A 26879-nucleotide genomic window follows, 5' to 3' on the forward strand; every position below is an offset into this window, starting at 1 on the left:
GGCTGTTATCTTAAAAACACGTGTGAGTATGCATGTATGCATGTATGTGAGAAACCGGAGCTTGGAAAACCAAGAGCTCCTGAGTGCTTGATTCTAACTGACTGAGTTTAGCAGTTTAGAGACGCACTGTACAGGCACCGTCCCAGTGAGCCTACTACCAATTTCAACTCCCAAGACTGATGCAAAAAGAGCCAGTTAGGGTTTCGGCAAGTAAAGAACAGACTCTTTCCCAGATGTAACAATGAAGAAAAAGCACAAAACTTTATGCTGCTTCAGATTATTTTGCTTTTTGTTGTAAGTTTGTGATTAAAGACTGGGGTTTTTTTTTTTTTTTTTGACCTTTAAAATAGCAGGGAGTGTGGACATCAACCCTTTTTTATCAACATCATCATCCAGAAGCAAATGGCTCCTTAATCTAATCAGGGTCCGTTATGATCAAATCATTGCCTCGGCCGCAGCCCTGCTGAAAACAGGAGCGGAACATTATCAAGCTGCTCAGGAAGCCAGTGAGTAGTAATTGCTCCCCCAGAGAATTGGTCATCTGAAGGGCTTGTGTGTCCTGTCTAGGTAAAGGAAAAAAAGTATGGCTAAGATTTATACCCTCAGCCCACCCCAGAGCAACAGACGAAAAAGAGAGGCTACTAAAGCAGGCGCAGTTCGGTCGGCTTTCACTCCCACGTCCTTCAGATGGATGTCTCGGAGCACTTAGGTTTCCAGGCTCTGCAGACTCCGGTCCCCAACGCAGTACAGAAGCTTAAGGGTATGTGAATGGTACATTCACATGGCTTAAAATTCACAGACATTCATTTCCAAATAAGAGCAACTGAGAAAGTTTCCATTACTGCCTTTTTCTTAGATCACTGGCAGACAAAAAGGCATCTTCTATTTTCTGTGGCAGATTATTCAGCCTCTGACTACGTGTAATACATCTGGCCGAAGAGCAGAATTCCGGCTCTCCACGGATCAGTCTGTGGGATGCTGCCCTGGTGCGACCCGCCATCTTTATTTTACCACAGTCCCTCTTCCTATCGGCTTTAGACACTCCGTTCACTTGGTAATTTTTTTAAAAAAGTATTTCTTCTTGAATTTCTGCTGAATACAGACACTTCCTCCTGGTGACAGGCCAATCTTTAATGTACAAGTGAGAACAAGAGGCAGACCAGCAGGTCACGGTTAACTGTAATCCATTTCTAGGGACGGCAGAGCCAGAGCAGCCAAACCTTCCCAGTGCTCTTCAAGAATCAAATGTGCTATTTTTCATATTCCTCCTTTTAACCGTTAGAGATACACCTCATGTTACTGCACTTTGCAGACAGTGTGGTTTTTAAAAATTGAAGATGTGTGGCAATCCTGTGCTGAACAAGTCCGTCAGACGAGCGCCATCTTCCCAACAGCATTTGCTTACTTTGTCACATTTTGGTAATTCTCCTATCTCAAGCTTTTCCATTATTATTATATTCGTCATGGTGACCAGGGATTATAATTCACTGAAAGCTCAGATGATGGTGAGTATTTTGTAGCCAAATTCTTTAATAAAGCAATATAGTTTTTTTTTTAGACACAATGCTTTTGCACACTTAAGAGGCTACAGGATAGTGTAAACATAATTTTTATATGCACTGGGAAACAAAAACATCCACTCACCTCACTTAATTGCGACACTCACTTTATCGGGGTGCTCTGGAACCAAAGCCAAGTATCTCTCAGTATGCCTGTATTCTTTTGTTCTACAGTTGAACCACAACTCAAATACTTCTCTGTTGGCTAAAACTCTAAAGTATACAGTAAGACACAGAATAGTGCCTATGCAGACTTCTTTATCTATGTAGACTTCTTTTTTATGGAGTTGCTGGGGAGGCAGAACTGTCTACCTAGCTAGACAAAAGTCCAGACATGATGTAAACAATCCGCCCTCTCTAGGAATAAATGTACCATTCACATACCCTTTCCCAGTAAGGGCATACTCCTTTGAGACAGAGGCTGCTTCAAGGATTAAGTGAACTCACACAAAGGCGTATAATATATAATTATCCAGCACTTTCTATTTGCATACAAATGAAGCAACTGATGTTTTTAAGTTGTCTGCTGAATGCATTTTAAGAGCCGACCTAACTATCCTCTGAGCAAGCGAGTACAGAGTCACGAGTGAATGTCGACACATGAGACACAACTGAGGGTCTGTTCACAGAACAAAAACCCCGGCCAAGGAGATCTGACCAGACTTGAACTGAATCCCGTGAGCCAAAGACATTGAGGGACAAGGTGGATTTCGTTCTCTAAGCGGCTGAGGCTGACAACAGCTGGGGCTTGGAAGGTATAAAACGAATCTCCCTGGGATAATGAGTATTTGAAAACAGATTTTCTATAACAGACCTGGTTTTTTTAAAGACCCTTTTCCAAATACTGAATGTCAAGGCCAAGTGGAATGCATGAGAAGGAGATCTTTTAAATAGGACCTCTTCTGCTCCTCATTCTTACAGAGATGTTTTTGTAGAATTTCTCTTTCACTCACAGCGTGCATTGTGCTACCAGAATTTCACTAACAGAACAAAATGAGCAGAAAACATGTGTGGTTACTGAGAAACAACAGAAGCCACACCTCCCCGGAGGAAGGATGCTGACCTTGATCCCCCCACAAAGGGGAGATTGGGCAAGGCCTATGAAGCCATCCGTTTGGTCCCGTTCTTGGATTTAACTTCCCGATGCTGGGACGGAGCAGGAGGGAGGCAGGAACACACGCAGGTTTTCAGCCTCTCGACCAACACCCTGTCCCTCTGTCCCACAGGCTAACCATCCCTTGCAGGAGGAGCAGCTGCGACTGCTGGATGCCAAGGTCATGGACGAGCTGCACCAGAGGAGGCAGAGGTCGCTGGACCAGGGCTTGCAGCGGAGCTGTATGTCTCCGAGCAAAACAGACGCAAGAGGCTGAGTGTAGAGAAGGACGTGCGACAGCTACCGTGCGGGTGGCGTCGCCAAATGCCGAAGAAGCAGGAGTCGCTGCTGCTCACGGGGGACCAGCTGGTGCTGGGGCCCACGATGGACGGGGAAGAAAACCAACGCCTGGGCGGAAGCATCTACCACGGCAACACCGGGAACAACACGCGTGCTCAGAAAGCGTCTGAATAGCGTCTAAGAAAATTCTCGGGCAGCGGCTCCCCAACCTCACGTTCTTCGACGTAAAAAGCCCTTGACAAGTATGAGACCCACAGAAACCCAGCTGGTCAGACAGCTGACGAACTTTGATTTGGAGAAATCTCCACGCCTCTTGCTTTATAGAAGACTGAGAAGCAGAAGGAATCAACACTTGCCTTAGGGATCACCTAAGACAGGGGCTCACAACCACCAAACAGAATGTGGCCTAATCTGCAGGACAAAGAGATCTCAACTCAGTGACAGGGCCAGCTCCTGCTCCATCGCCTAGCTACCGCCCCAGGCCTGACGTGCCTTCCAGAAATTCCTGTCCATTAGGGGTGAGACGTTCTACTTTTCATCTTCAGCCCAGTCTCCACCTTCCTATGTTAAGAACGACCTCATTTGCGCAGCTGTACGAGATTATCTGTCCCCACTGTCCTTAAAACGTTTGCAGGGTCTCTAAGGAAGACCCTGAGCTTAGAACATTAACAACTGGTGTTTCTGGGAGCCAGGTGGATTCTCTTCTCTTTTTTCTTCAAGAAATTAGAAACACGAAAGAGAAGCAGAAAGGAGAAACCAGTGTAATTGAAGAAGCTGACCCCCGAAGTAAATTCTGTATTCTCCTGTCATTTTTCAGTGGGCGGCTTCTCCAAAGGAGCAGTTTATTTTGTAGTTCACTCAAGTCGACTCTGATCCCCCTAGAAGGGTTTTTCCATTAGAGACTCTATCCAGCTGGCCCCATTCATTAGCTTCGTGGTGGCAATGACGTATTCTGTACCTCCATCTTCCAGCTGGGACAGGAATCGCAGCGCAGCGATTTCGGCAAAGGTTACTCCCCCGAGGAAAAATATCAGAGTGACTCGGTTTTCCCCTGGTTGACCTGAAAGGGAAACATTTCAGAAAAAACAATTATTTATTATGGGTTCTTCTCCTACCACGTCTTAAAAAACTGCATCATGGGCGCCTGGGCAGCTCAGTGGGTTAAGCATCTGCCTTTGGCTCAGGTCATGATCCTGGGGTCCTGAGATTGAGCCCCACGTCGGGCTCCCTGCTCAATGGGACGTGTGCTTCTCTTTCTCCCACTCCCCCTGCTTGTGTTCGGTCTCTCGCTGTGTCTCTCTCTGTCAAATAAATAAATAAAATCTTAAACAAACAAAAAAACTAAACTAAAAAACTGCAACATGGGGGTGCCTGGGTACTCAGTCGGTCGGGCACCCAACTCCTGGTTTTGGCTCAGGTCATGACCTCATGGGATCAAGCCCCAGAGCTGGGCTCTGTGCTCAGCAGGGACTCTGCTTATAGGTTCTCTCTCTCTGCCCCGCCTACCACTTGCTTTCTCACGTGTGCTCGCTCTAAAAATAAATAAATCTTTAAAAAAACCTGCATCATTGGGGGGCACCTGGCAGCTCAATCTGTTAAGTGTCTGCCTTCCACTCAGGTCGTGATCTCAGGGTCCTGGGATTGGGCCCTGAGTCGGGTTCTGAGCCCAGCAGGGAATCTGCTTTCTCCCTCTCCCTCTGCCTCTTCCCGTGCTTGCTCTCCCTCCCTCTCTAAAATAAATCTTTAATTTAAAAAAAAAGCATCATATGTAAGAAAAAGCAGTTAACTGTGTCTTGGTATGTACAGACAGCTCCTTTGAAACTCAGGAATGCGATTTTGATCTCAATGTTTTTTCGAGCTGAGATCGTCAACTCAGCAGTTGAAAGCTGCTCTCCTGAGGGAATGCCGGGTTCTAGAGCTTTTGTTAGCAACTAACAAAAGAGGTTACCCGACCCTGAATCCTACAAATACCTTACAAATGTACTTTACAAAGCAACTGCACAATCCACGAAAACCACACCAGCAGCACGTAATTCTCTACGGAGACTGGCCACAGACTTACGTTTCTTCTGCAGTCCCGTGGGCAAGGGCTGCCGTTCTTCGAAGTGGGGCCCTGGGAGTATGCGGAGGACTTCCTCGATGCTGCGCCAGCCAGGCCGCGAGAGCAGCTGCGCCAGGCGCACGCTGAGAGGGGCATAACCACTGTACACATACGATATGTCCGTGGGATTCTGTGAAATCATGAGAGGGGGGAAAGTCTGTAGCTACAGAGACGCAGAGCCACTGAGCAGCGGCCTTTTGGGTAACCCCAAATTCAGTGATTTGGCTTTGAAGGCAGAAACACAACTGAACTCCGCAACGTCCCAAGGTTAGCTTTGAACTCAAAGCATCTCGAGGCACTGACCATGAAATGCTATTATCTGCTTTTGGCAAGAAACTTCTTAAAAGGAAAGCCAGCACTCTCTAGCCGAGTGACGATGCGCATGTCCCTGGAAGCCAGGCGTTCTACTTTCGGGCTTTTCTCTGACAGAAGGGCTCGTCCACAGGAAGAGACCAAAGCCCGATGTATTAACCGCAACTCCGTGCGTACTAGCAAAAGACTGGGAAGTACCTGAATTTCTATCAGGAGAAATCTGTTATGTCATAAATTAAGGTTTAGCTGCAAAACCACTATGCAGCAATTAAAAAAAAAAAACATACAAAAAAGAATGGATAGATCACAGAAGGATCTTCGAGATGTGGTGTTAAGTGGTGGCTGGGGTGGGCAGGGAGAGGCAGGTCAGAGCAGTGAAGAGAGAGGAACTCATATATTGTTATTACGCTGTACAATATAGAAATTAAGAGTATGTATATTCTGTCCCCGAGGGGGAAGATAATCCGATTCTGCCACTTTTAATTATTAGCTTTTGTTGTAGGAGGCAGCCTGATTAAGTTCCTATGAAAGACCAAAAGAGAAAATAAGAAATTTAGAAAAACTGGAATCAGCAATAAATGTAAGACAACGTGCACTCTACTTCGGAGGCCAATGGTATAAATATGCATCATTTATGTTAAAAGGTCTGTAGAGACACAGAACCTTCCTGGAAGGACAAATAAAAAACTGGTTACAGCGGTTCCTTCTGAGGGAAAACCAGGGTGAGATGTGGAGGGAACCTGACTCTTCACTGTCTGCCTTACTTCTGTACGGCCGACATTTTTACCACACGTGCTGGACATTTTCCAGATCCTTCTGCCTCCTCGCTCCCCCACCTTGGTGCTCTGTGTCCAGGAGGCGAACCTGTAGGCTCTATGCCAATGTGCCCCGACGCCCTCCTTGGGTTGGCCAATGCGAGGCACCAGATGGAAACTGGAGAGTGGCCAGCACGAGGGGTCGGGTTGACGGCCCTGGCTTCCTTCTGCCACACTGCTGGGGGCGGGCTGTGCCTCTCGGCCAGAGGGCTCTCATCCCTCGTCTTGTCAGATGGCCTCTCCACACAGCTCTTCTCTCCAGGTTCTGGAACAGCTTTCTGCGGCAGTTCCCTCTCCTTGCCCTCGGGCCCAGGCTGGTACCAGGAGGTAAACTGAGCTGAAGCGGAGGGGCGTGTCTCACCTGCTCGTTCACGTCATCCATCCAGAGGCGTAGCGTTTTCCGGATGGTTGGGTAATTGTTTCTGCCCCCCGTCTGTGGTTTCAGCAGGCCAACCTTCTCTAGGTTGTACAAGGTCAGTATGTGCTCATAGCCGTACGTCTGCAAGGCGAGCCGTTTGGACAGAAGTCAGAGCAGGAAAAGAGTTTCACCACTTTCTAAAAAGAGCACTTCTAACAAACGGATTTCGTTTGTACACTGGGACCCCAAGTCCACGGGCTGTCTACGGGCACGGGGGCCGCGTGGAGCGTATTGGGACCCAAAGTCCACAGGCTGTCTACGGGCACGGGGGCCGCGTGGAGCGTGCTGGGACCCCAAGTCCATGGGCTGTCTATGGGCACGGGAGCCGCGTGGAGTGTGCGACCTGCGTGCTCGTCACAATTAACCAGCTCCCTGCTTCAAAGACCAAGTTCAAGTTTTTCCTTTAAGGTCAGGATTTATTAAAAAAGAATAAAGTCAGAATTTATGGACCCAACTTAAGGGAGCATCGAATAAATAATAAATGTTTTAAGTGTGATATAATTTGATATTTAAAAAAAGAATGAGGCACATCGATATATCCTGATGAGGAAGATCTGGATATATTCTTTTTTTTTTTTTTTTAATTACATATTTACTTGAGAGAGAGAGTGCATGTGCACATGAGCAGAGGGAGGGGCACAGGAGAGGGAGAGAGAATGTCAAGCAGACACTCCGCTGGGCACGGAACCCCACATCCATCTCAGGACCCTGCGATCACAGCCTCAGCTGAAACCAAGAATTGGGTGCTCAACGGGCAGTACCCCACCCAGGCGCCCCTGGATATATTCTCAAGGACAAAAAATACAGTAATAGAATACTATATACAGAAGGACTTTCTTTCTGTTTTTAAAAAGATAGAGTAAAGGGGCGCCTGGGTGGCTCAGTGGGTTAAATAAAGTCTCTGCCTTCAGCTCAGGTCATGGTCTCAGGGTCCTGGGATCAAGCCCCGCATCGGGCTCTCTGCTCAGCGGGGAGCCTGCTTCCCGTCTTCTCTCTGCCACTTGTGATCTCTCCCTTTGTCAAATACATAAATAAATAATCTTTTACAAAAAATTAAAGATACAGTAAATAGTAAGAGTAAAAGCCAGCGCTTACATAACACTTCCGTGTGCGGGGCAGTGTCTGCTGTAAGGGTGTCACACGCACCAACTCCGTGTCTTTATTAGAACCCGACGGGCTGGGTGGTACTACTGTCTCCATCTGACAGAGACGTTTACATAACTTGCCCAAGGTCACACAGCTACTCAGTAACAGAGCCGGGACACGGACCCAGCCAGTCTCCCCCCAGAGTCAGTGAGAGTGAATATTCTTTGCCCATAAATGCAAACAAGGGAGTCTGGAGGCGCATAACCTAACTGCGGCCCCGGGTCCTGTCTGGGGAGGGCGATGGGGGCGGGAGTGGGGCGCGGGGAGGACCACGTGTTGCTCCTGGACACTTCGCCTTATTTGAATCTTATAGGATGAGAATGCATGCGTCATCTGTGTAATTTTTTTTAAAAGAGAAAACAATATAAAAAAAAATTTGAGCACTTAGTTTTAATCATAATGACTTTAACTGTGCCTGGTGATAGCAAATAAATACTACAGGAGACACATCCAAACAGGGGAGAATTTTTAAAATAATGGTGGCCTTTTCCTAATCATGAAGTAAAATGGGCTTAAGTATGTCTGCTAAGGGATCATATCAGAAAATTTGCAAAGATGTCCTTTCCTCCATCAAATGCAATCTGGGTAAGAGCAAGGGCGCCAGACCCCAGTTCCCTGGGCCTTGGCACTGGCTCTGCCCCTCACTAGCCGGGTGACCTTGGGCAAGCTACAGAACGACCCTGTGCCTCAGTTTTTTCATCCATAAAATAGGGTCGATAACAGTATCTAACTCACAGGGCTGTAGTGAGGATTAAACAAATGAATACAATAAGGCTCTTTTACTAGAGCCTGGTACATAGTAAATGCTCAATAAACCTTAGCTGTTATTGTGATGCAAAAACAGTAAACAGTGACCAATACCAAGGACAACCCCCGCTCTGGGTGTTAAAAAAAAATTTAAGAGTGGAAACAGTATACCAAAACAGGAGCTTTAAGCAGTATTTTTTTGAAAAGATTAAGTCATTTGAAAGCTACTGACCTGGAGAATTTCTCTTTTGTAATAATCCAGAACTTTTTGTTTGAGTCCACTGTTGCACACGGACTGGAGACAAACCAGTCTTAACACCTTGATAAGTGGGTGCTTTTGGGCAATACAGTCTTCAATGTAACTATTGACCTGGAAACAAAACACACAGGTAGGTATCCCGGCATCCGGTTTGGGGGCCTAAGGAACTTGGTCTTTAGGATTATTTTTCAAAGTGGAGGACACACTCCGGCAATGCAACTGCCCATCTTGGCACAGCAGCCAGCCTTCTGGGAGGATGTCTGAGGCGTGTGACCGTGCGACTTTCTTGGAAAATAGGAGATTTTCTAGAGCATAGGAAATTTCCAGAAACTGAATGAATTTCAAATGTATGAATAGAGTTAGATCTTTAAAGGAATTACATGAGCAGTTCCCTCAGAAAGCAAATATCTTCATTTAACTACGACAGGCCTTAAAGATGGCTGGTTTCAGGGGCTGGGAAGTGCCTTGCTAACTGTCTGCGACATGAAGAAACTTAGACTTTCACATTCTGCACTTGCTCTTAATAATGCCTCGGCAAGGCACGGGAATCAACACCGTTGCTCTTCTACCTATAATCGTATGTTTGAGAAATCACCGATGATTTCTCAGTTGTTTTGTTCACATACCTTATCAGTGTCTACTCCGGACATAAACTCCTGTTCCGCTGTTAGTTTATCAAAGAAGTCTTCAGAAGCTGAAATGTAATCAGCAAATATGCAACTCAGAAATTAAGTAAATATTGATTTATTTGAGCAGTGCGCTTTCCGACACAGAAGATAATTAAGAAACAAGACGTGCAAAAAACAAGCAAGCAAAAGGCTCAAACTGTCATCTGAAAACAATATTCTAAACACAGAAAACCCTACGACCTTGTGCTCCTAAATTACAGCGAGATGTAGCTGACCCCTTTGGGGCCCTTAGGACTCAACACAGATCCTAAGAATTTTGCCTCGGTACCAGGGAAAGCCCATCTCCCTAGCAACTCACAACCATCATCAAATTCAACCGAGTTTTAACTGCTTTCTATTAACATGAAAACAAAGGACCGAAGACTCCATAATACACGGCCCCCATGTTTTGTGAGTAAATTTGTCTTTGGTTTAATAGACATCTTCCGAGCGCTTTCAAAATACCCAACGTATGATCTCTCTACCAATTCTGCAGGAAGTTTTCAAGGGAAAAACAAAAAACAAAACCAGAAATATCACATTGGTCTGATTAAAAAACCCTTAACAAGAGAGAAAATAACTAGACAAAAAGGAGCCTCACTATGGTGGCAAACTTACAGAAGAGTTTTTCCTCTTACCGCTTTTCCAAATATTTTGTTTTAGGATGATATTAATAATGGGAAGAAAATGAGCTAACCCTCAATGAAACACATTTAACTATGGACATGCGAACACTTAATTTTTAACACTGAGAATGACAATGTTCACAGAGAGCTGCCTTTCCCAAGGAGGTATCGTGGCGCCTGTGATCCTGGCGTCAGTGCGTACGAAAATCAGCCCCAATGAAAATTATCCCTCCAAGGATACTCACTGGTAACATCCTTGATTAACTCAGCAATCGAGGTGTGGTTTGCAAGTGAGCCCCTTGCTGCTTGCATGTGGGGCAGCTGGGAAACAAACTGTTTGATCTCCCCAACGGTCTTAGCGTTGTGCCGCTCCTGAAATGGAGGAAATGGCAGACCCATCAAGCAGGGGGGAGATTTTATTTATTAATTTTTTAAAGACTTTTTTTTTCAAGATTTTATTTCTTTGAGACAGAGTGTGCACGCGCACAAGTGGAGTAAGAGGCAGAGGGAGAGGGAGAAGCAGACTCCCCACTGAGCAGGGAGCCTGAAGTGGGGCTTGATCCTGGGACTCCAGGACCACGATCTGAGCTGAAGGCAGATGCTCAACCGACTGAGTCACCCAGGTGCCCAGAAGATTTTTTTTTTTTTTAAGAAGATTTTATTTATTTATTTGACAGAGAGAGATCACAAGAAGGCAGAGAGGCAGGCAGAGAGAGAGAGGGGGAAGCAGGCTCCCCGCTGAGCAGAGAGCTCAATGTGGGGCTCAATCCCAGGACCCTGAGATCAAGACCTGAGCCGAAGGCAGAGGCTTAACCCACTGAGCCACCCAGGTGCCCCCAAGGTATTTTATTTTTAAGTGCTCTCTTCTGTGTCTTGCTCATGGGATGTATGACTTATATCAACGTGAGAAAAAGAATGCAAATAAATCAGGCCAAACCCAGCTCTGAAGTTACAAGAGAAACAGAGATGAGTTCATGGTGCCTGACTACTGTGTTAGTAGTTTTCAGAGAGTAAGTGTGTGAGGTTTTCTCCTCCTGTGCCCGGGCTCCTATTGTGACTGGCATTCGGGGGCATCTGAGTATTTGTGGGGGCACTATTAGGTTAGCCACAGACACTTCCGAATAAAAAACAAAAACATTATGTTAAGAGGGAAACGTAAACAGCAAAAGTATCCTCTATAAAAAGACAAGAAAGATGCATTCTTACTGCTGAATCTCAATCCTGAATATTGTCCACGAACAAAGTAGACCTCGCTTAGTGATGGGATTTTTTTTTTTTTTTGGCAAAATTTAATCATGTAAACCAAATGTAACTTCAGAAATGTGAAAATCGGGCGCCTGGGTGGCTCAGTCGTTAAGCGGCTGCCTTAGGCTCAGGTCATGATCCCAGGGTCGTGGAATCGAGTCCCACATCGGGCTCTCTGCTCAGTGGGGAGCCTGCTTCTCCCTCTCCCACTCCCCCTGCTTGTGTTCCCTCTCTCTCTTTGTCAAATAAATAAATAAAAATCTTAAAAAAAAAAAGAAACATGAAAATCAATGAACAAATACAATCCGTCAGAAAGATGAAATCTAGAAATACAGACTTGGTGAAACATTAGTTTTCAAAAATTCTCCCAGTTTATGTTTCCAAAGTCTAAGTAGAGTTTCCCGTGTTACTGAACTTCCCTGTTTTGGAAGTGAGCTTACCCAAGAGTAAATGAGCGGCCGGGTGAGAGGGGGCGGGAGGTGATAATGAACCGCCTCCCTCATTGTCACCCACCACCTCCACGGGGACCTAGCGCTGTCCCCCCTGACCACAAGCTCTATTCTGGAGGATCTTTTATTTATAGTACAGCTGGCCTCCTCATGAGGGAGGTAGGAAATAACGGAAAAGAAAAGGTAAAAAATTATCGAAGACGGGAGGCTGTAAAGTACAAGCAGTGCTCTGGCCGCCCCACCAGGAAGGAGCAAACGGAACACGTTCTGTCGCGGGTCTGGGAACAGGTCCCAAAAGAAGCCCTAGGGAGCCCCAGGTCTTTAGGAGGGAAACATGCACCTGCACGGACGCCCTGAGGCTCTTCCTCCCCTTGGCGGGGGGGCAGTCCAGCCTGCGACCCGGGCAGCAGCAAAACCCAAACAGCCTCACCTCAAACGCTGCGGAGATCACCTTCGCTTTCTTGCTAAGCACGGAGCCCACCGCGTTGAAGTTTTTGTCTCGGATCTCGGCATAGAGCTCCTCTGCGGAATTCAGCTGAAGTTTCTTTGCTTCCGTGGGGAGCTCCTTCCCACCATCGCCCTGTTTCTTCGGGGCAAATTTCTCCGGAGGTAATTTCACATAACCTGGGAACGACAGTGGAAGGGAGCAAGGTCCTGTGTGCATTGACTGAAGGAACAGATCAGGTGCCCGGGCACAAAACAGGATTTTCCAACTCAGGAGACAAATAAGCCAGCTTCAGGAAACAAATGGCGTATAATACTGAGGCTTTTATTCTTCCACAAAGTAGACTTTGATGGCAAAAGAAATATATCTGGATTATTATTAGGATTATTATTAAACATTTTTAAAATTTAAAATGCTACAGAAATAAACAAGCCTATGGTGTGGGCCAAAGCCAAACCAACATGTCTCTGACCTTGGACCTAATGATCTGTCCCACCTAAACGCTAGCAGGCCTCCCCAATCTTCCATCTGGTGTCCCCAACGTCAAGTGTCGGCCCTTCCCAGGATTTGTCGCACTGTGATCTCCACAGCATCCCTGCGTTCCTGACTCAGCCTGCCCCTCGCTGTGGCCTCTCTGCCCACCCTTCAAATGCAGTGCAAATACGGCCTCTCCAACAAGCTTTCCCAACAACTGCCAGCCCCGAGGGCCCGCCTTCTCCAAACCGCAGTGCCATCTGTATCTAACTGAGGGTCACTGCCCACAGGGACAAGCAGAGTCTGGCACGCTAAGCATCCGGCCAGCCTTCGTGGGACCGACAACACCAGTTTTTGCCGGATTTTTGTTTAATCTGGTGTCCAAAAGCCAGAAGTCAGAACTGTATATTCTCAAATAGCTTCTGATTAATGTGCAAAGAAAGCATCTCAAAGAAAACCCCCCCAAAATGAAACCCCCTCCCCTCAAAAAACGCCCTTTTGAATATTTTTATCCATTGACCTTTCAGGAAACACAGATGTCACTTTACTTACTGTTCTGAATGCCATAAATTTCATCAATGAGTCCTTCATACGTAAGCTGAGTGGCGAGGGGCGTCAGTAAGTCCACATTTCGATCGAGCAACAAGAGATTATCAAAAACAGGAAATATTGAGTTTTGGCTTCCGGTAAACTCTCTCTTCATCCTGATCATCATATTGGCCACTTGCTGGAAACAAAACATTAGATCAGGTGGGACCTTTCTGGGAAGCTGCAGATTTTAAAATGTAGCTAAAACCAGAAAGACAATCAAAAAAATGTAAGAGGAGGGAAACTGTGGAAGGGGGAGACTGATCAGAAATCAGCAGTTAGCGAAAAGTGTCTGCTGCAGGCCACCCACTCCCATATGTGCACGCGCGCCGATGGCTGCCACCACTCGGCGAGGCGGGAACTTGTTATTCACGAGACCCCTGTAAAGCCACCACGAGCACTGACTCGGCGCATACCGAGCCTCTGTTCCAAGGGGAAACACGGGGTTAGGCTCCGGTGAGCCTCTGGTCACAACATTTCTACTGACTCATCAACGGGCAAGCTTGTTTTCCGTGTGCCTCTATTTAAAGACACTATTTCCTACAGATTGTTGAGTCACCAACAATGAACTCTGAGTCAACAGCACCATCACTCAGGCCTGCGGGAAGCTGAGCCAACACGGCATCCGCCTCTTGGTAAGGCCCAACCACAGCACTGCAAGCGTCCTGAGTGGGGGGACACGGGCAGTGCCGCACAACCCACCCTTGGGGCCCCGTGAAACAGGGAAATCACCAACAGAAAGCACAAAAATGCAAAAAACTGGTGTTAAGTAATGCACGACACTACACAATGGCCAAAAAGGACACTTGTTTATAGCCTGAGAGCCGAAACAAGAGGGCAAGCACTGCTTTTGCAAGGACGTCAGCTGGGAACATGCACAGCGGGCCACTCAAATTTTTGCCAATCTTGACGTGGCCGCAAAACACTGCGAATATCAATTTGGGGTTACATGTACATTTCAGCAATTAGGTGAGTTCAGAAATAAATAGGATTGGCTGTACTTGTTTGTAAATAGCTTCCCATCTCTCCCTTTCTGGGTACCAGGGCACCCTTCCTTCACCGTAGAAACACGCACGGCTTCTTACCCTGGCGCACTCTCCTTTCCCAAAGATCTGGGGGATTGTCCCATACAGAGCCTGCATGGTCATCAGCCCCTTGGCTGCGTGGTAGAGGCTCGTCTGGTCACTCTCCAGGTAGCACTCCTGCGGGGAGAAAGGGTGGTTCCAGTTAGGCCCCTGTCCCTGGGCGCGTGCTGGGTGCCTGCCTCTGTCTGGCCCTGGGACTTCCCCTTTATTTCCCACTTTGCCTGGAAAGCTGGGAACGCAAGACCATCTTGTAAAGCTGCTGTCTGGAGGTCAAGAACACGAGGTCAACAGCCATGCTACTGGGATGTAGTGTGGAAGCAACTGGCAGAACCTTCTGGAAGGAAAGTGTTCACCAAGCACAGCAATTCTTCTTACTTATCGACTCTCAAGTAAACTGATTAACGAAGATGGACACTGAGAATGGAAGGGCATTCTGGGAAGGCCACATGCTAATCCCCACAAAGGCACACATTCTTTGACCCCCAAAGTGCCAGAGAACCGCACAACAGAACACTCAGCAGTTCTGACAAACATGAGATCTCACAAACACTGACAAAAAATGAAGCTGAACAATTTTTAGAGTATGAACTCATTTTCAGAAAATACATTTTACTTTATAAGATACATGAGGTCCATTTTGTCAAGGCCAACAAAATACACACAAAGCCAGTTGGGAAGCGAGAGGGGAAATGCTCAGTTCTAACACTGACTCAGGTCACCTTGATCTGAGCTGCTCTGTGCCACTTCCCAGCGGCTCCCTCGGACGGTCAGAGAACCTCTGTGTGCCTCAATTTACTCACCTGTAGAAGGGAGTACATTCTACATAGTGTAAGGAGTAAATGAAGAAAACTCACGTAAAACATTAAATCCCAGCACTGAAAACATACAGTAAGTGCTTAATAAATGTTAGCTTTTATTATTTGTAATTGTTTAGCTGTTTTTCACAATCATCATGTGCTCCCAAGTCAAATGGTACATGAGGGGCCTGGGGGGCTCAGACGGTTAAGTGTCCGACTCTGGATTTCGGCTCAGGTCAGGATCTCAGGGTCGTGAGATCAAGTCCCACGTCAGGCTCTGTGCTGGTGTGTGGAACCTGCTTCATTAAGATTCTCTCTCTCTCCCTCTCCCTCTGCCCTTCCTCCCTCCAAAAGAAATAATAAGTCAAAATGGTACATTGCACCAGACTCCTGCCCTCCACCCACCCACCCAACGTGTCTAGTCTAATACCAGAGGGATTAGGGAAGATAAGAGAGCACTCGGGCACTCCGCCCCTGGGAGGAAGGGGGGCTGTCCCCTGAAGACACTGTGAGGACTATCTGGTCACCAATGGAAGCAGTGCTCGAGGATGGCTCTTCTAAGTCTGGAAGAGCCAAATAGGAAGGTAAAAAAAAAAAAAAAAAAAAAAAATCTAAGACATACTTTCTGGCAAAATTACTTAAAACCCCTGACAGGAGCAGAAATAAGACAAAAATTCAAGAAAAAAAGTATTAGGGAACAACTCTCAAAATAGTATCATATTATTATTTTTTAAAGATTTTATTTATTTGAGAGAGAGAGACAGCACGAATGAGTGAGGGCGAGGGCAGAGGAAGAGGGAAAAGCAGACTCCCCGCTGAGCAGGAGACCTGACATGGGGCTCGATCCCAGGACCCCCAAGATCACTGCCTGAGCCGAAGGCAGACAGACGCTTAGCCAACTGAGCCACGAAGATGCTCCTTAAAGCTCTATTTTTTTTTTTAGATTTTTAAAAAAAATTTATTTGACAGAGATCACAAGTAGGCAGAGAGGAGGAAGCAGGCTTCCCGCTGAGCAGAGAGCCCGATGTGGGGCTCGATCCCAGGACATCGGGATCATGACCTGAGCCAAAGGCAGAGGCTTTAACCCACTGAGCCACCCAGGCGCCCCCCTTTTTTTTTTTTAAGATTTTATTTATTTGACAGACAGAGATTACAAGTAGGCAGAGAGACAAGCGGGGGGCGGGTAGGGGGGAAGCAGGCTCCCCAATGAGCAGAGAGCCTGATTCGGGGCTCGATCCCAGGACCCTGAGATTTTGACCTGAGTCGAAGGTAGAGGCTTTAACCCACTGAGCCACCCAAGCACCCCTAAGACTCTATTTTTAAGTAATCTCTACACCCAGCATGGGGCTCAAAGCCACAATCCCAAGATCAAGAGCTGTGTGCTCTACAAACCAAGCCAGCGAGGTGCCCAGCATTCAAATAATTTTAAATTTAAAAAGTTGTATTACTACAGACATTCTGTTTTTTTAACATTTACTTATTTTTATTTTAGAGAAAGAGCAAGTGAGTGAGCGTGGGAGTAGGGGCGGAGGGAGAGGGAGCATCTCCAGCAGACTCCCCCCCACCCCAAACCCGCCCCACCGGAGCGCGGAGCCTGATGCAGACCTTGATTTCATGACCCTGAGATCACATCCTGAGCCAAAATCAAGAGTTGGATGCTCAACCGAAGGACCCACCCAGGCTCCCCGGACATTCCTTTTATAAAGCTATCTTTTAAAAAAGATTTAAAAGTTAAAAACAAATATTAATCTTGAATTTTTTGCTCTAACATAAGCGTCGGTGGGGTTATTTGTGTTCATATCCCAACTCTATTGTGCACTTGTGGAGTTTTAAGCCAGGAGGACATTTGGGGAGGGACAGATGCTAATATTGTTAACATTTAAATACACACACTTTTTGACCTTCAAATCCCACCTGCTCACACAATAGAACAGCCCACAGTTTCTGTAAAGGAGACAGGTTTATATATACTGATTTTTATGTATATGCATGAAGGCCGTGACACATTAAACAAACGGGGTGAACTCTAATTCCCACATTTTTATACAGAACAACGATGGAGAAGATCCTAAGCACATTCCCACAGCACAGAAAGATCTACCTGTGCCTTCTGATGCCAAAACCCACTGAATTATACTCATTGTTTAAAATCACATAAATATGTAAAGTTACATCAACTCCATCAGAAACTGGGGTTGAATTTTGCATTGGGGGAATTCTTAGCTTTACCATCCAGGCAAAATCTTTTGATTTCTAAACAGAATCTGAAGTGAACGTACAAAACCAAGAGCTTGAAATTCCCAGCAGAAAATAATTTTTTTTTTTTTCAAAACTTCATAAAAACAAATAGGAAATCTCTCCTCTGGACAGGGCTTGTCATGCTGGGACACGTCTGCCTCAGCTGCTAGCAATTCGCATTAATTACAGAGATGTGAATTAATGACACGTGGGTACACCAGTACAGCTATGCAAGAAACAGATGAAGCAAAATGGTGACTCCAGTCCAGGTGATGGATATAAGGGTGTTCCCTGTCAAACTTTCAACTTTTGTTGAAAATTTTACATTTTTCATTTAAAACAATGGAGGAGGGGCGCCTGGGTGGCTTGGTCAGTTAAAGCCTCTGCCTTCGGCTCAGGTCATGATCCCAGGGTCCTGGGATCCAGTGCTGTGTCGGGCTCCCTGCTCAGTGGGGAGCCTGCTTCCCCCCGTCTCTCTCTGCCTGTCTCTCTGCTTACTTGTGATCTTTGTCTGTCAAATAAATAAATAAAATCTTAAAAAAAAAAAAAAAGGATGGTAAGTAAAACAAATACATAAAATTACATTTGCAAGAAAACTCTCTATTCTGGAGAACAAAGGCGTGCACATTTGCTATAAACACAGAAAATACGCAGCAAAGAAAACCAGGCCTGGAACAACTGGCTACCCACCGGGATAAAATTAAACGAGCCTCTACCTCACACCACACAAATACACAATTCAAGCTAGATTAAAGCCCTGACCTTTTTTTTTTCCCCAGAAAACCAAAACTTCCAAGACTTTTGAAGGAAGATATAAGATTTCCCATGTCTTCAGGATAGAGAAAGATTAACAATACTCAAAAAAAGCACAAACTAAAAGAATAAAAGTGATATATTTAACCACTTTAACTTGGAAGACTCCTACCTCTCAGTGTCAAAGCTTACTACGAAGCCAAGTAATGGACAGAGTATGGTACTGCCCTACGGACAGGCATAGTGATTAATGGAATAGAACTGGGACATCAGAAATAAACACTTATGGGGTGCCTGGGTGGTTCAGTGGGTTAAAGCCTCTGCCTTCAGCTCAGGTCATGATCCCAGGGATCGAGCCCCGCGTCGGGCTCTCTGCTCAGTGGGGAACCTGCTTCCTTCTCCCTCTCTCTCTGCCTGCCTCTGCCTACTTGTGATCTCTGTCTGTCAAATAAATAAATAAAATCTTAAAAAAAAAAAAGAAAGAAACACTTATATTTATGGACAACTGATTTTCAACACCAAGGGCACCAAGACAATTTAATGAGGAAAGTTCTGCCTTCAGGCAAACAGTGCTGAACAACGGACAGCCACATGCAAACAGAGAAGTTGGATCCCCAACTCACATCAGATAAAAGGGAACTTAAAGAAGCTCGAAGACCTAACGTAAGACTGAAACCATAAAACTCTTTGAAGAAAACGTAGGGGTCAATCTGTTACTCTGGGTTAGGCAATGATTTCTTAGACGGGACACGGAAAGCAAAAGCATCAAAAGGGAAAAACAGATAAACTGAACTTCAAAATGAAAAATTTTGTGTTGAAAAAGTTTTTTTGTATTGGGAGAGAACGCTTTTACCAAGTGAAAAAAACTCACAGAACAGGAAAAAATACTTGCAAATTGTGAATCCAATAAAGAACTTGCATCCAGAACATTCCAGAATTCTTACAACTCTTCTCATGAGAAGATAAGCTATTCCGCTTTAAAAAAAATGCACCACGGATCAGAACAGACATTTATTATTTTTTTTTAAGATTTTATTTATTTGACAGAGAGAGAAATCACAAGTAAAGAGGCAGGTAGAAGGAGAGGGGGATCCCAGAGGGCTCGATCCTAGGACCCTGAGATCATGACCTGAGCCGAAGGCAGAGGCTTAACCCACTGAGCCACCCAGGCGAGGTGCCCCAGAACAGACATTTCTTTAAAGGAAGACATACAAATGGCCAAGCAGCTCATGAGAAGGTGATCAACATCACTAGTCCCTATGGAAACGCACATCAAAACCACAGTGAGAAAATGCATCACATTCTCCAGGATGACAAACTTCAAAAAGACAGACAACAATGTGCTGGTGAGAATTTAAGTTTGGAACCTTTCTCTCTCTCTGGTGGGAGCAGAAAATGGGTGAGGACAGACCTTTACCGTATGACCCTGTGACTCCCCTTCTAGGTATAGGTAAGGGAAAGGAACACACATGTATTAATGTTAATGAAAACCTCGTATTAATGTTGGCATCATCATGATGGCTGACAGATGAAAAATCATGGTATGATGTATGATTTCATTGATGAGAAAGCTCCAGAACAGGCAAATCCATACAGACGGCGATGGACTAGTGATTGCCAGTAGTTGGGGGTGGTGGGGGGTGGGGGTGGAGGGTGCTGAAGGGCAGAGGATTTCTTTCTGGGATGATAAAAATGGTCCACAATGAGACAGCGGCGATGGGTGCACAATTCCATGAACACCCCGGAAACTGGTGCACCGCACACTTTAAAAGGGTAAATTTTATGGCATATGAATTAGGTCTCAATAAAGCCATTACTAAAAAAAAAAATAAAGCAAAGCACTTTATAATGGGAAATGTCTACGTGATAAAAGATTTTATAAGTAAAAGTTAAAAAAAAAGATATTAAAAGGAAAAGATAATAAAGTATAAGTAAAAAAAATTATAAAAAAGACGCAAAAACCACAGATCGGGAGAACATACTTGCGGCTTCTGTAACCCACAGTGATCCGTGAGCACAGTATATAAAGAATTCCTTAAAAAGAGAAAAATGGGCAACAAAAATGAACAAGCTGAAGATCTCCGAACAGGAAAAAATCTTAAATGTCAATAAACACATGGAAAGAGGCTCAGCTTCACGGAAGTCACAGAAATGCAGATGAAAACAGGATCACTGACACTGTTGTGCCCATAAATAAGACAAAAACTGAAGTCTGACATTGAAAAGGAGAATGTCGTACTTACTTTGAACGCCCCCTCCGATTCCATGGATAAGAGATCCCCATCAAATGGAATGAGGTCGAGGCTGTACTCGTCCCGATGAATAAAGGATCCCAGAACACCCAGATCCTTCAACCGCTGTTCACACAGTAAACTACGTCGCGGCACAAACAAAATGTGGAAATCTCTCGTTGGACCGCGTCTGTCTTCACTGCAAATGAAGTAACGCTGGTTAGCTTACGAGCAGCCACAAGTCATAGGCTATTTTACTTATTTTACTCCCAGAGCCTTACCACTGCCTTGGCACACAGCAGGCGCTAAATAAATGCTGGTTGGATAAACACATATATACTGACTTTCAGATTCACACACTGTTATACAGTTGCCCCTTTGCTCTCTCTTTCCCTCATGGGAAAGAGTCATTGATTCACAGCCAGTGTTTCGTGATGCATTTTCTAACTTTCTCTTAAACTTTCTGTGGGGCTTTAAAGCTCTCAGGTTTATTGAAACGGGATATCCGTGTCTTACTGAAAACAAATGATTCTTTAACCCCACCAACGCAGTGACACAGTCTTACAGGAAATGAAAGATCAATCTTGACTCCCAGGTCTAGTCTCCTTGACAGCGGACTTCCCAAAATAGCCTATATGATTTTAAGATCTTAAGGGCCACATCAATCAACTGTACCACAGAGAGCAGACGGGGCTGAGAACTTCCTTTAAAGATTGGATGCAGTATTAAATTTTAATCAGCTCGTACTTACTTTGCTTATGAAAGTCAAGCACACTATACTGAGCGTATTGAAAAATAACCATCTGAGGTTTTGGTTTTGTCCTTTCTATTGGTATAGGTCCCAGTTTTAGCTGTCCAGAAAATGGGGTTATATGTTGATCCCCTTCTCCAACTGTTTGAACAACTTCACGAGTTTCCCATTTGCCCTCTTAGGCTCTTTCGCGCCTACCCTGTTCTCTAAATGGCCACCTTTCCCCGAACTGACAAGATGAGGAACTCCCGTAAGAGGCTCAGTACGTTAAAAACATGAGAAGAACCGACAGCTTTTGGACCAAACATAAGCTGTGAGAGATACCTGAGCACATTTTCAGCGATTATATCCATCAGTTCTAGCCTGGGTCTGACAAAAAAAATAATATTCTTGACATCAGCTGCTGGCAAACGACTTCCTTTAAGAGTGAACATTTTTTCCACTTCATGTTCCTAGGAAAACACACACACAAAAGGTTAACAAAAACCCTGAGCTTTACCTGTCATATCCGGACTCAAACATCAGTAACAATCCCAGCCGAATGACATTACTTGATTAGCAAAATTTAGTTTCCCCAAATCCAGATGTATAAAGGACAAAGTTTCAGGATTAAGTCACTGCTACTGTACCTGAATTCAAATGACTCTCACTCGAGAAACCGTTAGTGTCACTAGGTAATGGTCACTTACTACAAGGCTAGTATTTTCCCTAGAATTACGATCAGCATAAAATCACTGGCCAATGGACCACTGTATGAAGAATGTTAGACATGCATTAGTATCAGTGTCTCTAAGGGCCCAAGAGCTTTGCCAGCCAATTACTCAGGAGAAAATGTAAAATCCTATTATTGCAAAAGCTTAGAATTATTAATTCCTGAACAAAACCCAAATAACTAATTTACCTTCAGTAGTGAATATTGTGCAATCAGGCCAAATGGTCCTGTGAGGTACTCGTCCCAAACTATTGCCTGTAGAATGGAAGGGACACTCTCGTTATAGTTAATATCAGGAATTTCACCAAAACAAAAAAAACAAACAAACAAAAAAAAAACCACAGCAGTCATATGTACTAGGAATATTTGCTTCAAACTCTGAATTAACAAAAATTTTAATTGGCTCTAACCACATTCATATCTTACAGGTCTAAAGAAAAACCAGCCCTGGACAAGTGATGCTTCTGCTGGGTTTTTGTTTGATTTGTTTTGTTTTGTTTAAAGATTTATTTATTAGAGAGAGAGAAAGACAGAGAGTGAGTGAGTGTGCAGGGAGGGGCAGAGGGAGAAGGAAAGAGAGAATCTCAAGCAGATTCCCCTGAGTGCGGAGCCCAACTTGGGGCCCAACACGGAGCCGGATCCCATGACCCTGAGATCACAACCTGAGCTAATATCGGGAGTTGGGAGTCTTAAAAGACTGAGCCACATAGGGGACGCAGTGATGCTGTCATGGGGAAGTTAAGACTTAATCACTGTCCTCAACAGAAAGAAGGAACTATAGTTTGTTGTGTATCTGTGTCATGGTATTAATTATTAGACTGAACGAGATGGAAACTGCTAATGGCAACAGTTCAACCTAGTATTTTCTATGGAAATGTCGTATAATCAAATTATATAAAATTAAAACCTTGGATATAGGTATTACAAATCTTACTTTGACAGAAAAGTTTTAAAAGGTTTGGGAAGTTTAAGTAACATGTCCAGGGTCACATACGGACCTTGGATTTTACCTATAGCAGAGGGGGACCAACCTAGAACTCAGTGACCCACAAATCATTGCTCTGGGCCCTTATGAGCCTTTCTACTACTAATCCCCAGAGTCATTTCTTCCTCCCCCGCTTTAAAAAAAAAAAAAAATAGAGGGTGCATACCAGGTGGGTGGAGCGACAGAGGAAGAGGAAGAGAGAAACTTTTTTTTTTTTTAAGATTTTATTTATTTATTTGACAGAGATCACAAGTAGGCAGAGAGGCAGGCAGAGAGAAAGAGAGAGGGAAGCAGGCTCCCTGCTGAGCCAAGAGCCCGATTTGGGGCTCGATCCCAGGACGCTGGCATCATGACCTGAGCCGAAGGCAGAGGCTTTAACCCACTGAGCCACCCAGGTGCCCCAGGAAGAGAGAATCTTAAGCAGGCTCCACATGGGGCTGGTTCTCACAACCCTGAGATCATGACCTAAGCAGAAATCAAGAGTCTGATGCTTAAGGACTGAGCTACCCAGGAGCCCTGCTGTTCTCTTTTTTAACTGAAATTTTTACTGAGATAAGTGTAGATTAACATTTATTTGTAAGAAATAATACAGAGAGCCCTTGTATGCTCTGCCCAGCTTCCCCCAGTGGTAACATTTTGCAAAACCAGGGTGCCTGGGTGGCTCAGTGGGTTAAGCCGCTGTCTTCGGCTCAGGTCATGATCTCGGGGTCCTGGGATCGAGTCCCGCATCGGGCTCTCTGCTCAGCCGGGTGCCTGCTTCCCTCTCTCTCTCTCTGCCTGCCTCTCTGCCCACTTGTGATCTCTGTCAAATAAATAAATAAAATCTTAAAAAAAAAACATTTTGCAAAATCAGAGTACAATATTATATCCAGGATACTAACACTGATCCAACCCATGATTTTATTCAGATTTCAGTATCATTTCTTGAGCTTGAACTGGGCACCTAGGACTTAGCCTGCTTTTTTTTTCTCTCATTGACTCCCCAGTTTTCCTTTTCTTTTCGGAGTTGTGTTGCCAATTACTTAAGGAGGCCTGATAAATCCTAAGGGGAGTGAAGAAAGGTGACACCACTTAGAAGAAATCCTTTCAAGTCCCTGATCTACCATTTCTCATTCAGCTGAAGCTGGGTGGTGGTAAACGTCTAACAGGAGAAACAACCCTCAGAATGGTCACGGTAAAACCTCAAATAACTATAATTTATTTCATAATCCGTGTGAGCAGCAGGCTGTAAAACGCTGGTGCTTCGGAGACTTTCGATGGTTCGATATACAACGACACGCTGTAATGCAGGGACACGGGACCGTCTATGTCCTTGGGCCGCGCCCGCCCCACGCGTCCTGATCTCAGGAGCACCAGACCTGCTGGACCTCTGGACATGAAAGGCACCTGACACAACTGTTTCAGGTGGCTGAGATACCACAGTGGCTTACTGCGCTGCAATAAAAACAAATGCTATGCCACGCCGACTCCGAGCTGTGCGCCTCCGGACCTACCAGTAGGCCCCTCTCCCCGCCTCACCGGTCCCGCCTGTTCCCCTCCTCGGAAGCCCCCGCGACCTCATACACCTGGAGCTCAGGCGGTCAGGAACCAGATTAGGTCAGGTCGGACTGGCGGCTGGAGAGCACTGACACTGCCTCCCGTCCCTCACCTTGCTTCCCGCGCACTTGTCCAGGAACTCGCGCAGCTCGCGACGCACCGCCTCGCGCAGCACGTTCAGGTTCACTCGTCCGTAGGACAGGTGCGCCGCCATCTTGCCCCACCGCCCCTTTTCCCGGCGAGGCCCCACGGACACGGTCACGTGACCGTACTGCCACGTGACCGGGGCGACCGACAGCACGTAAACCCGGAAACTGAATTGGGTTTGCGTCTGCGGTCTTTCCTGGCCCTAGCGCCTGCCGTTTGTTCTACCGCGTCGGTCCCGACACTCCCCAAGGCCGTCCCCCAGCCCCATCCGGACCCTGACTCGGTCTAGGAGTCGTTGGGCGCTGGGAATTGAGTTGAGAGGCGGGGACCGGCTCCCTACTCGTTCTTCTTAGCAGCAAGCATACCCACTATAATGGAAATCTTTTGTAGCACTCAGCCTTTCGCGTTGCTCTGTTTGTAGGCTAAACTTTACGAAAGAGTACAGCAGCTGAGGGAATCCGTCATGGGACGTCAATGTTTAGCTCTTCTGGTAAATTTCCACTGCATGGTATTTCACACATACACTATTCCTCGTGGAATCCAGTTCCATCAGTAAAATTCGTATGTTACCTTGTGAGTTGTGAGGATCAAAAAGGTGGAATTTACATCATGTTTCATATTAAAAGCTTAGAAGGGTGCCTGGACCTTAACTGCTTAATAACTAATGTTTTAGGAGGATATGTGTGTCTCAGTACTTCGAGGAGGATGGAAATTGACTATTTGGGAGGTGAAAGAGGCTTGAAAACGTTGGGTCTTCAAGTGGATGCTTCCTTCAATCCTTTATTTACACTCTGTGGTGTGAAGAAAGGGCTCACTAAACAACTACCATTAAGTCTGGGTGGGCAAAGACAAGAATTTCTGTTCTGTTCTGTTCTTCTGTTCTGGATGAAGCAGAAAAGCAAACAATCATCCAGATATACAGACTTGTACACTCAATTCCATGATTCCATCAAAACCATTTAGATTTTAAACTAGCTTGTTTCCACTCATGCACACTGTTCCATGCCCTGTTTCTCCACCCGGTTTTCACAGTGCTTCTCAACCTGCATCACAAGTTCTTGGGGGTGCCCAGGTGGCTCAGTCGTTAAACGCCTTCAGCTCAGGTCATGGTCCCAGGGTCTTGGGATCCAGCCCCCCTTTGGGCTCCCCGCTCAGGGGGAAGCCTGCTTCTCCCACTCCCACTTCCCCTTTTTGTATTCCCTCTCTCACTGTGTCTGTCAAATAAATTAAAAAATCTTTTAAAGATTTTTATTTTTTTTTAATGTATTTATTTGACAGAGAGAGAGATAACAAGTAGAGCAGCAGGTGGGGTGGCAGGGTGGGGGCGGGGGAAGCAGGCTCCCCGCTGAGCAGAGAGCCTGATGTGGGGCTTGATTCCAGGACCCTGAGGCAGAGGCTTAACCCACTGAGCCACCCAGGCGCCCCTAAAGAATCTTTTTTAAAAATTGTCACATGTGCAGGCTTTTTGCCCAACTGAAAATGTGTATTATTTTAGCACCATCTATGAGAATACATGTTGAGCTCAGCGGGCCTTGTCATGAACTGTTAAATGAGGCTATAACTTAGAGTTAAGAGTTGAAATGCCCAAGGCTAGAAATCCCAAGCACGCATGAATGTAAATGAGCAAGACCAGGACGATAAACCCTCCTTCTCAGACAGGATCAGGAAGCTAGAAGATGATCAACATAGGTGTTTAACTTGTGTAGAGACCAAATGTTTGGAAACACTGCTATACTGCTGTAGTTGCCCTATAAATATTGCAGGCCTTAGTGTTTTTTCTTTTTAGTTTTTATGGATATAATTGACATGTGACATTGTATTAGTTTCAGATGTACAACATGATTTGACCTAAGTATAAATTGCAAAATGAGTATCACAGTAAGTTTATAGTTTGAGTCTTTTAATCCCCTTTGGTTAGTACTGAAGTCTAGGACTAGTGTCAGGGTATTACTTAGGTTAAAGTAATGTTCTTGTTCAATTAATAACCGCTTTGGAAATATCGAGACCTTTTGGGGAATCTGTGCTCATAAAACAAATGTTTGGTTCAGTAATCATTTTGCTGAACATCATAGCAACGTTCAGAATTTCTAAAACACTGTGGATTGATAATTGGTACTATCTTGTGCCATTTATATTTTTGTCAGGTATTACAGTGTGATATAGCAATGGATAATAATCGTAGTATTGATTTTATGTTAAGGGGTCATAGGATGCTTTGAGATGGGAATACGTTTTCTTTTTTTGGGGGGATACATTGATTTCTTAAAAGCTGTTTATCAACAAGATTGCAGTAGAAATTTCTATTTGGATATATAGTGCTTGCTCATTTAAGAAAAAACATAGACAAATAAACCTGAGAATAAATAATATAAACAAGTAAAACAATAATATCAGTTTAC

General features: G+C 45.2%; 1 protein-coding gene across 1 annotated transcript; it reads right to left on the reverse strand.

Moving 5' to 3' along the window:
* Positions 1-277: 277 nt before the first annotated feature.
* Positions 278-24610, reverse strand: VPS33A (VPS33A core subunit of CORVET and HOPS complexes). The gene is made up of 13 exons (XM_032309502.1): positions 24446-24610; positions 22002-22067; positions 21425-21552; positions 20362-20548; positions 14331-14447; positions 13210-13384; positions 12169-12362; positions 10290-10416; positions 9377-9444; positions 8724-8861; positions 6542-6679; positions 5015-5183; positions 278-4012 (listed from the first exon to the last, which is right to left on the reverse strand). Exons 1-13 carry the CDS (start codon positions 24545-24547, stop codon positions 3831-3833), a joined length of 1791 nt encoding a protein of 596 aa, XP_032165393.1. The 5' UTR covers positions 24548-24610; the 3' UTR covers positions 278-3830.
* Between the last annotated feature and the right edge of the window lie 2269 nt (positions 24611-26879).

The sequence above is a fragment of the Mustela erminea genome, chromosome 13, assembly GCF_009829155.1.
Source record: "Mustela erminea isolate mMusErm1 chromosome 13, mMusErm1.Pri, whole genome shotgun sequence".
NCBI lineage: Eukaryota > Metazoa > Chordata > Mammalia > Carnivora > Mustelidae > Mustela > Mustela erminea.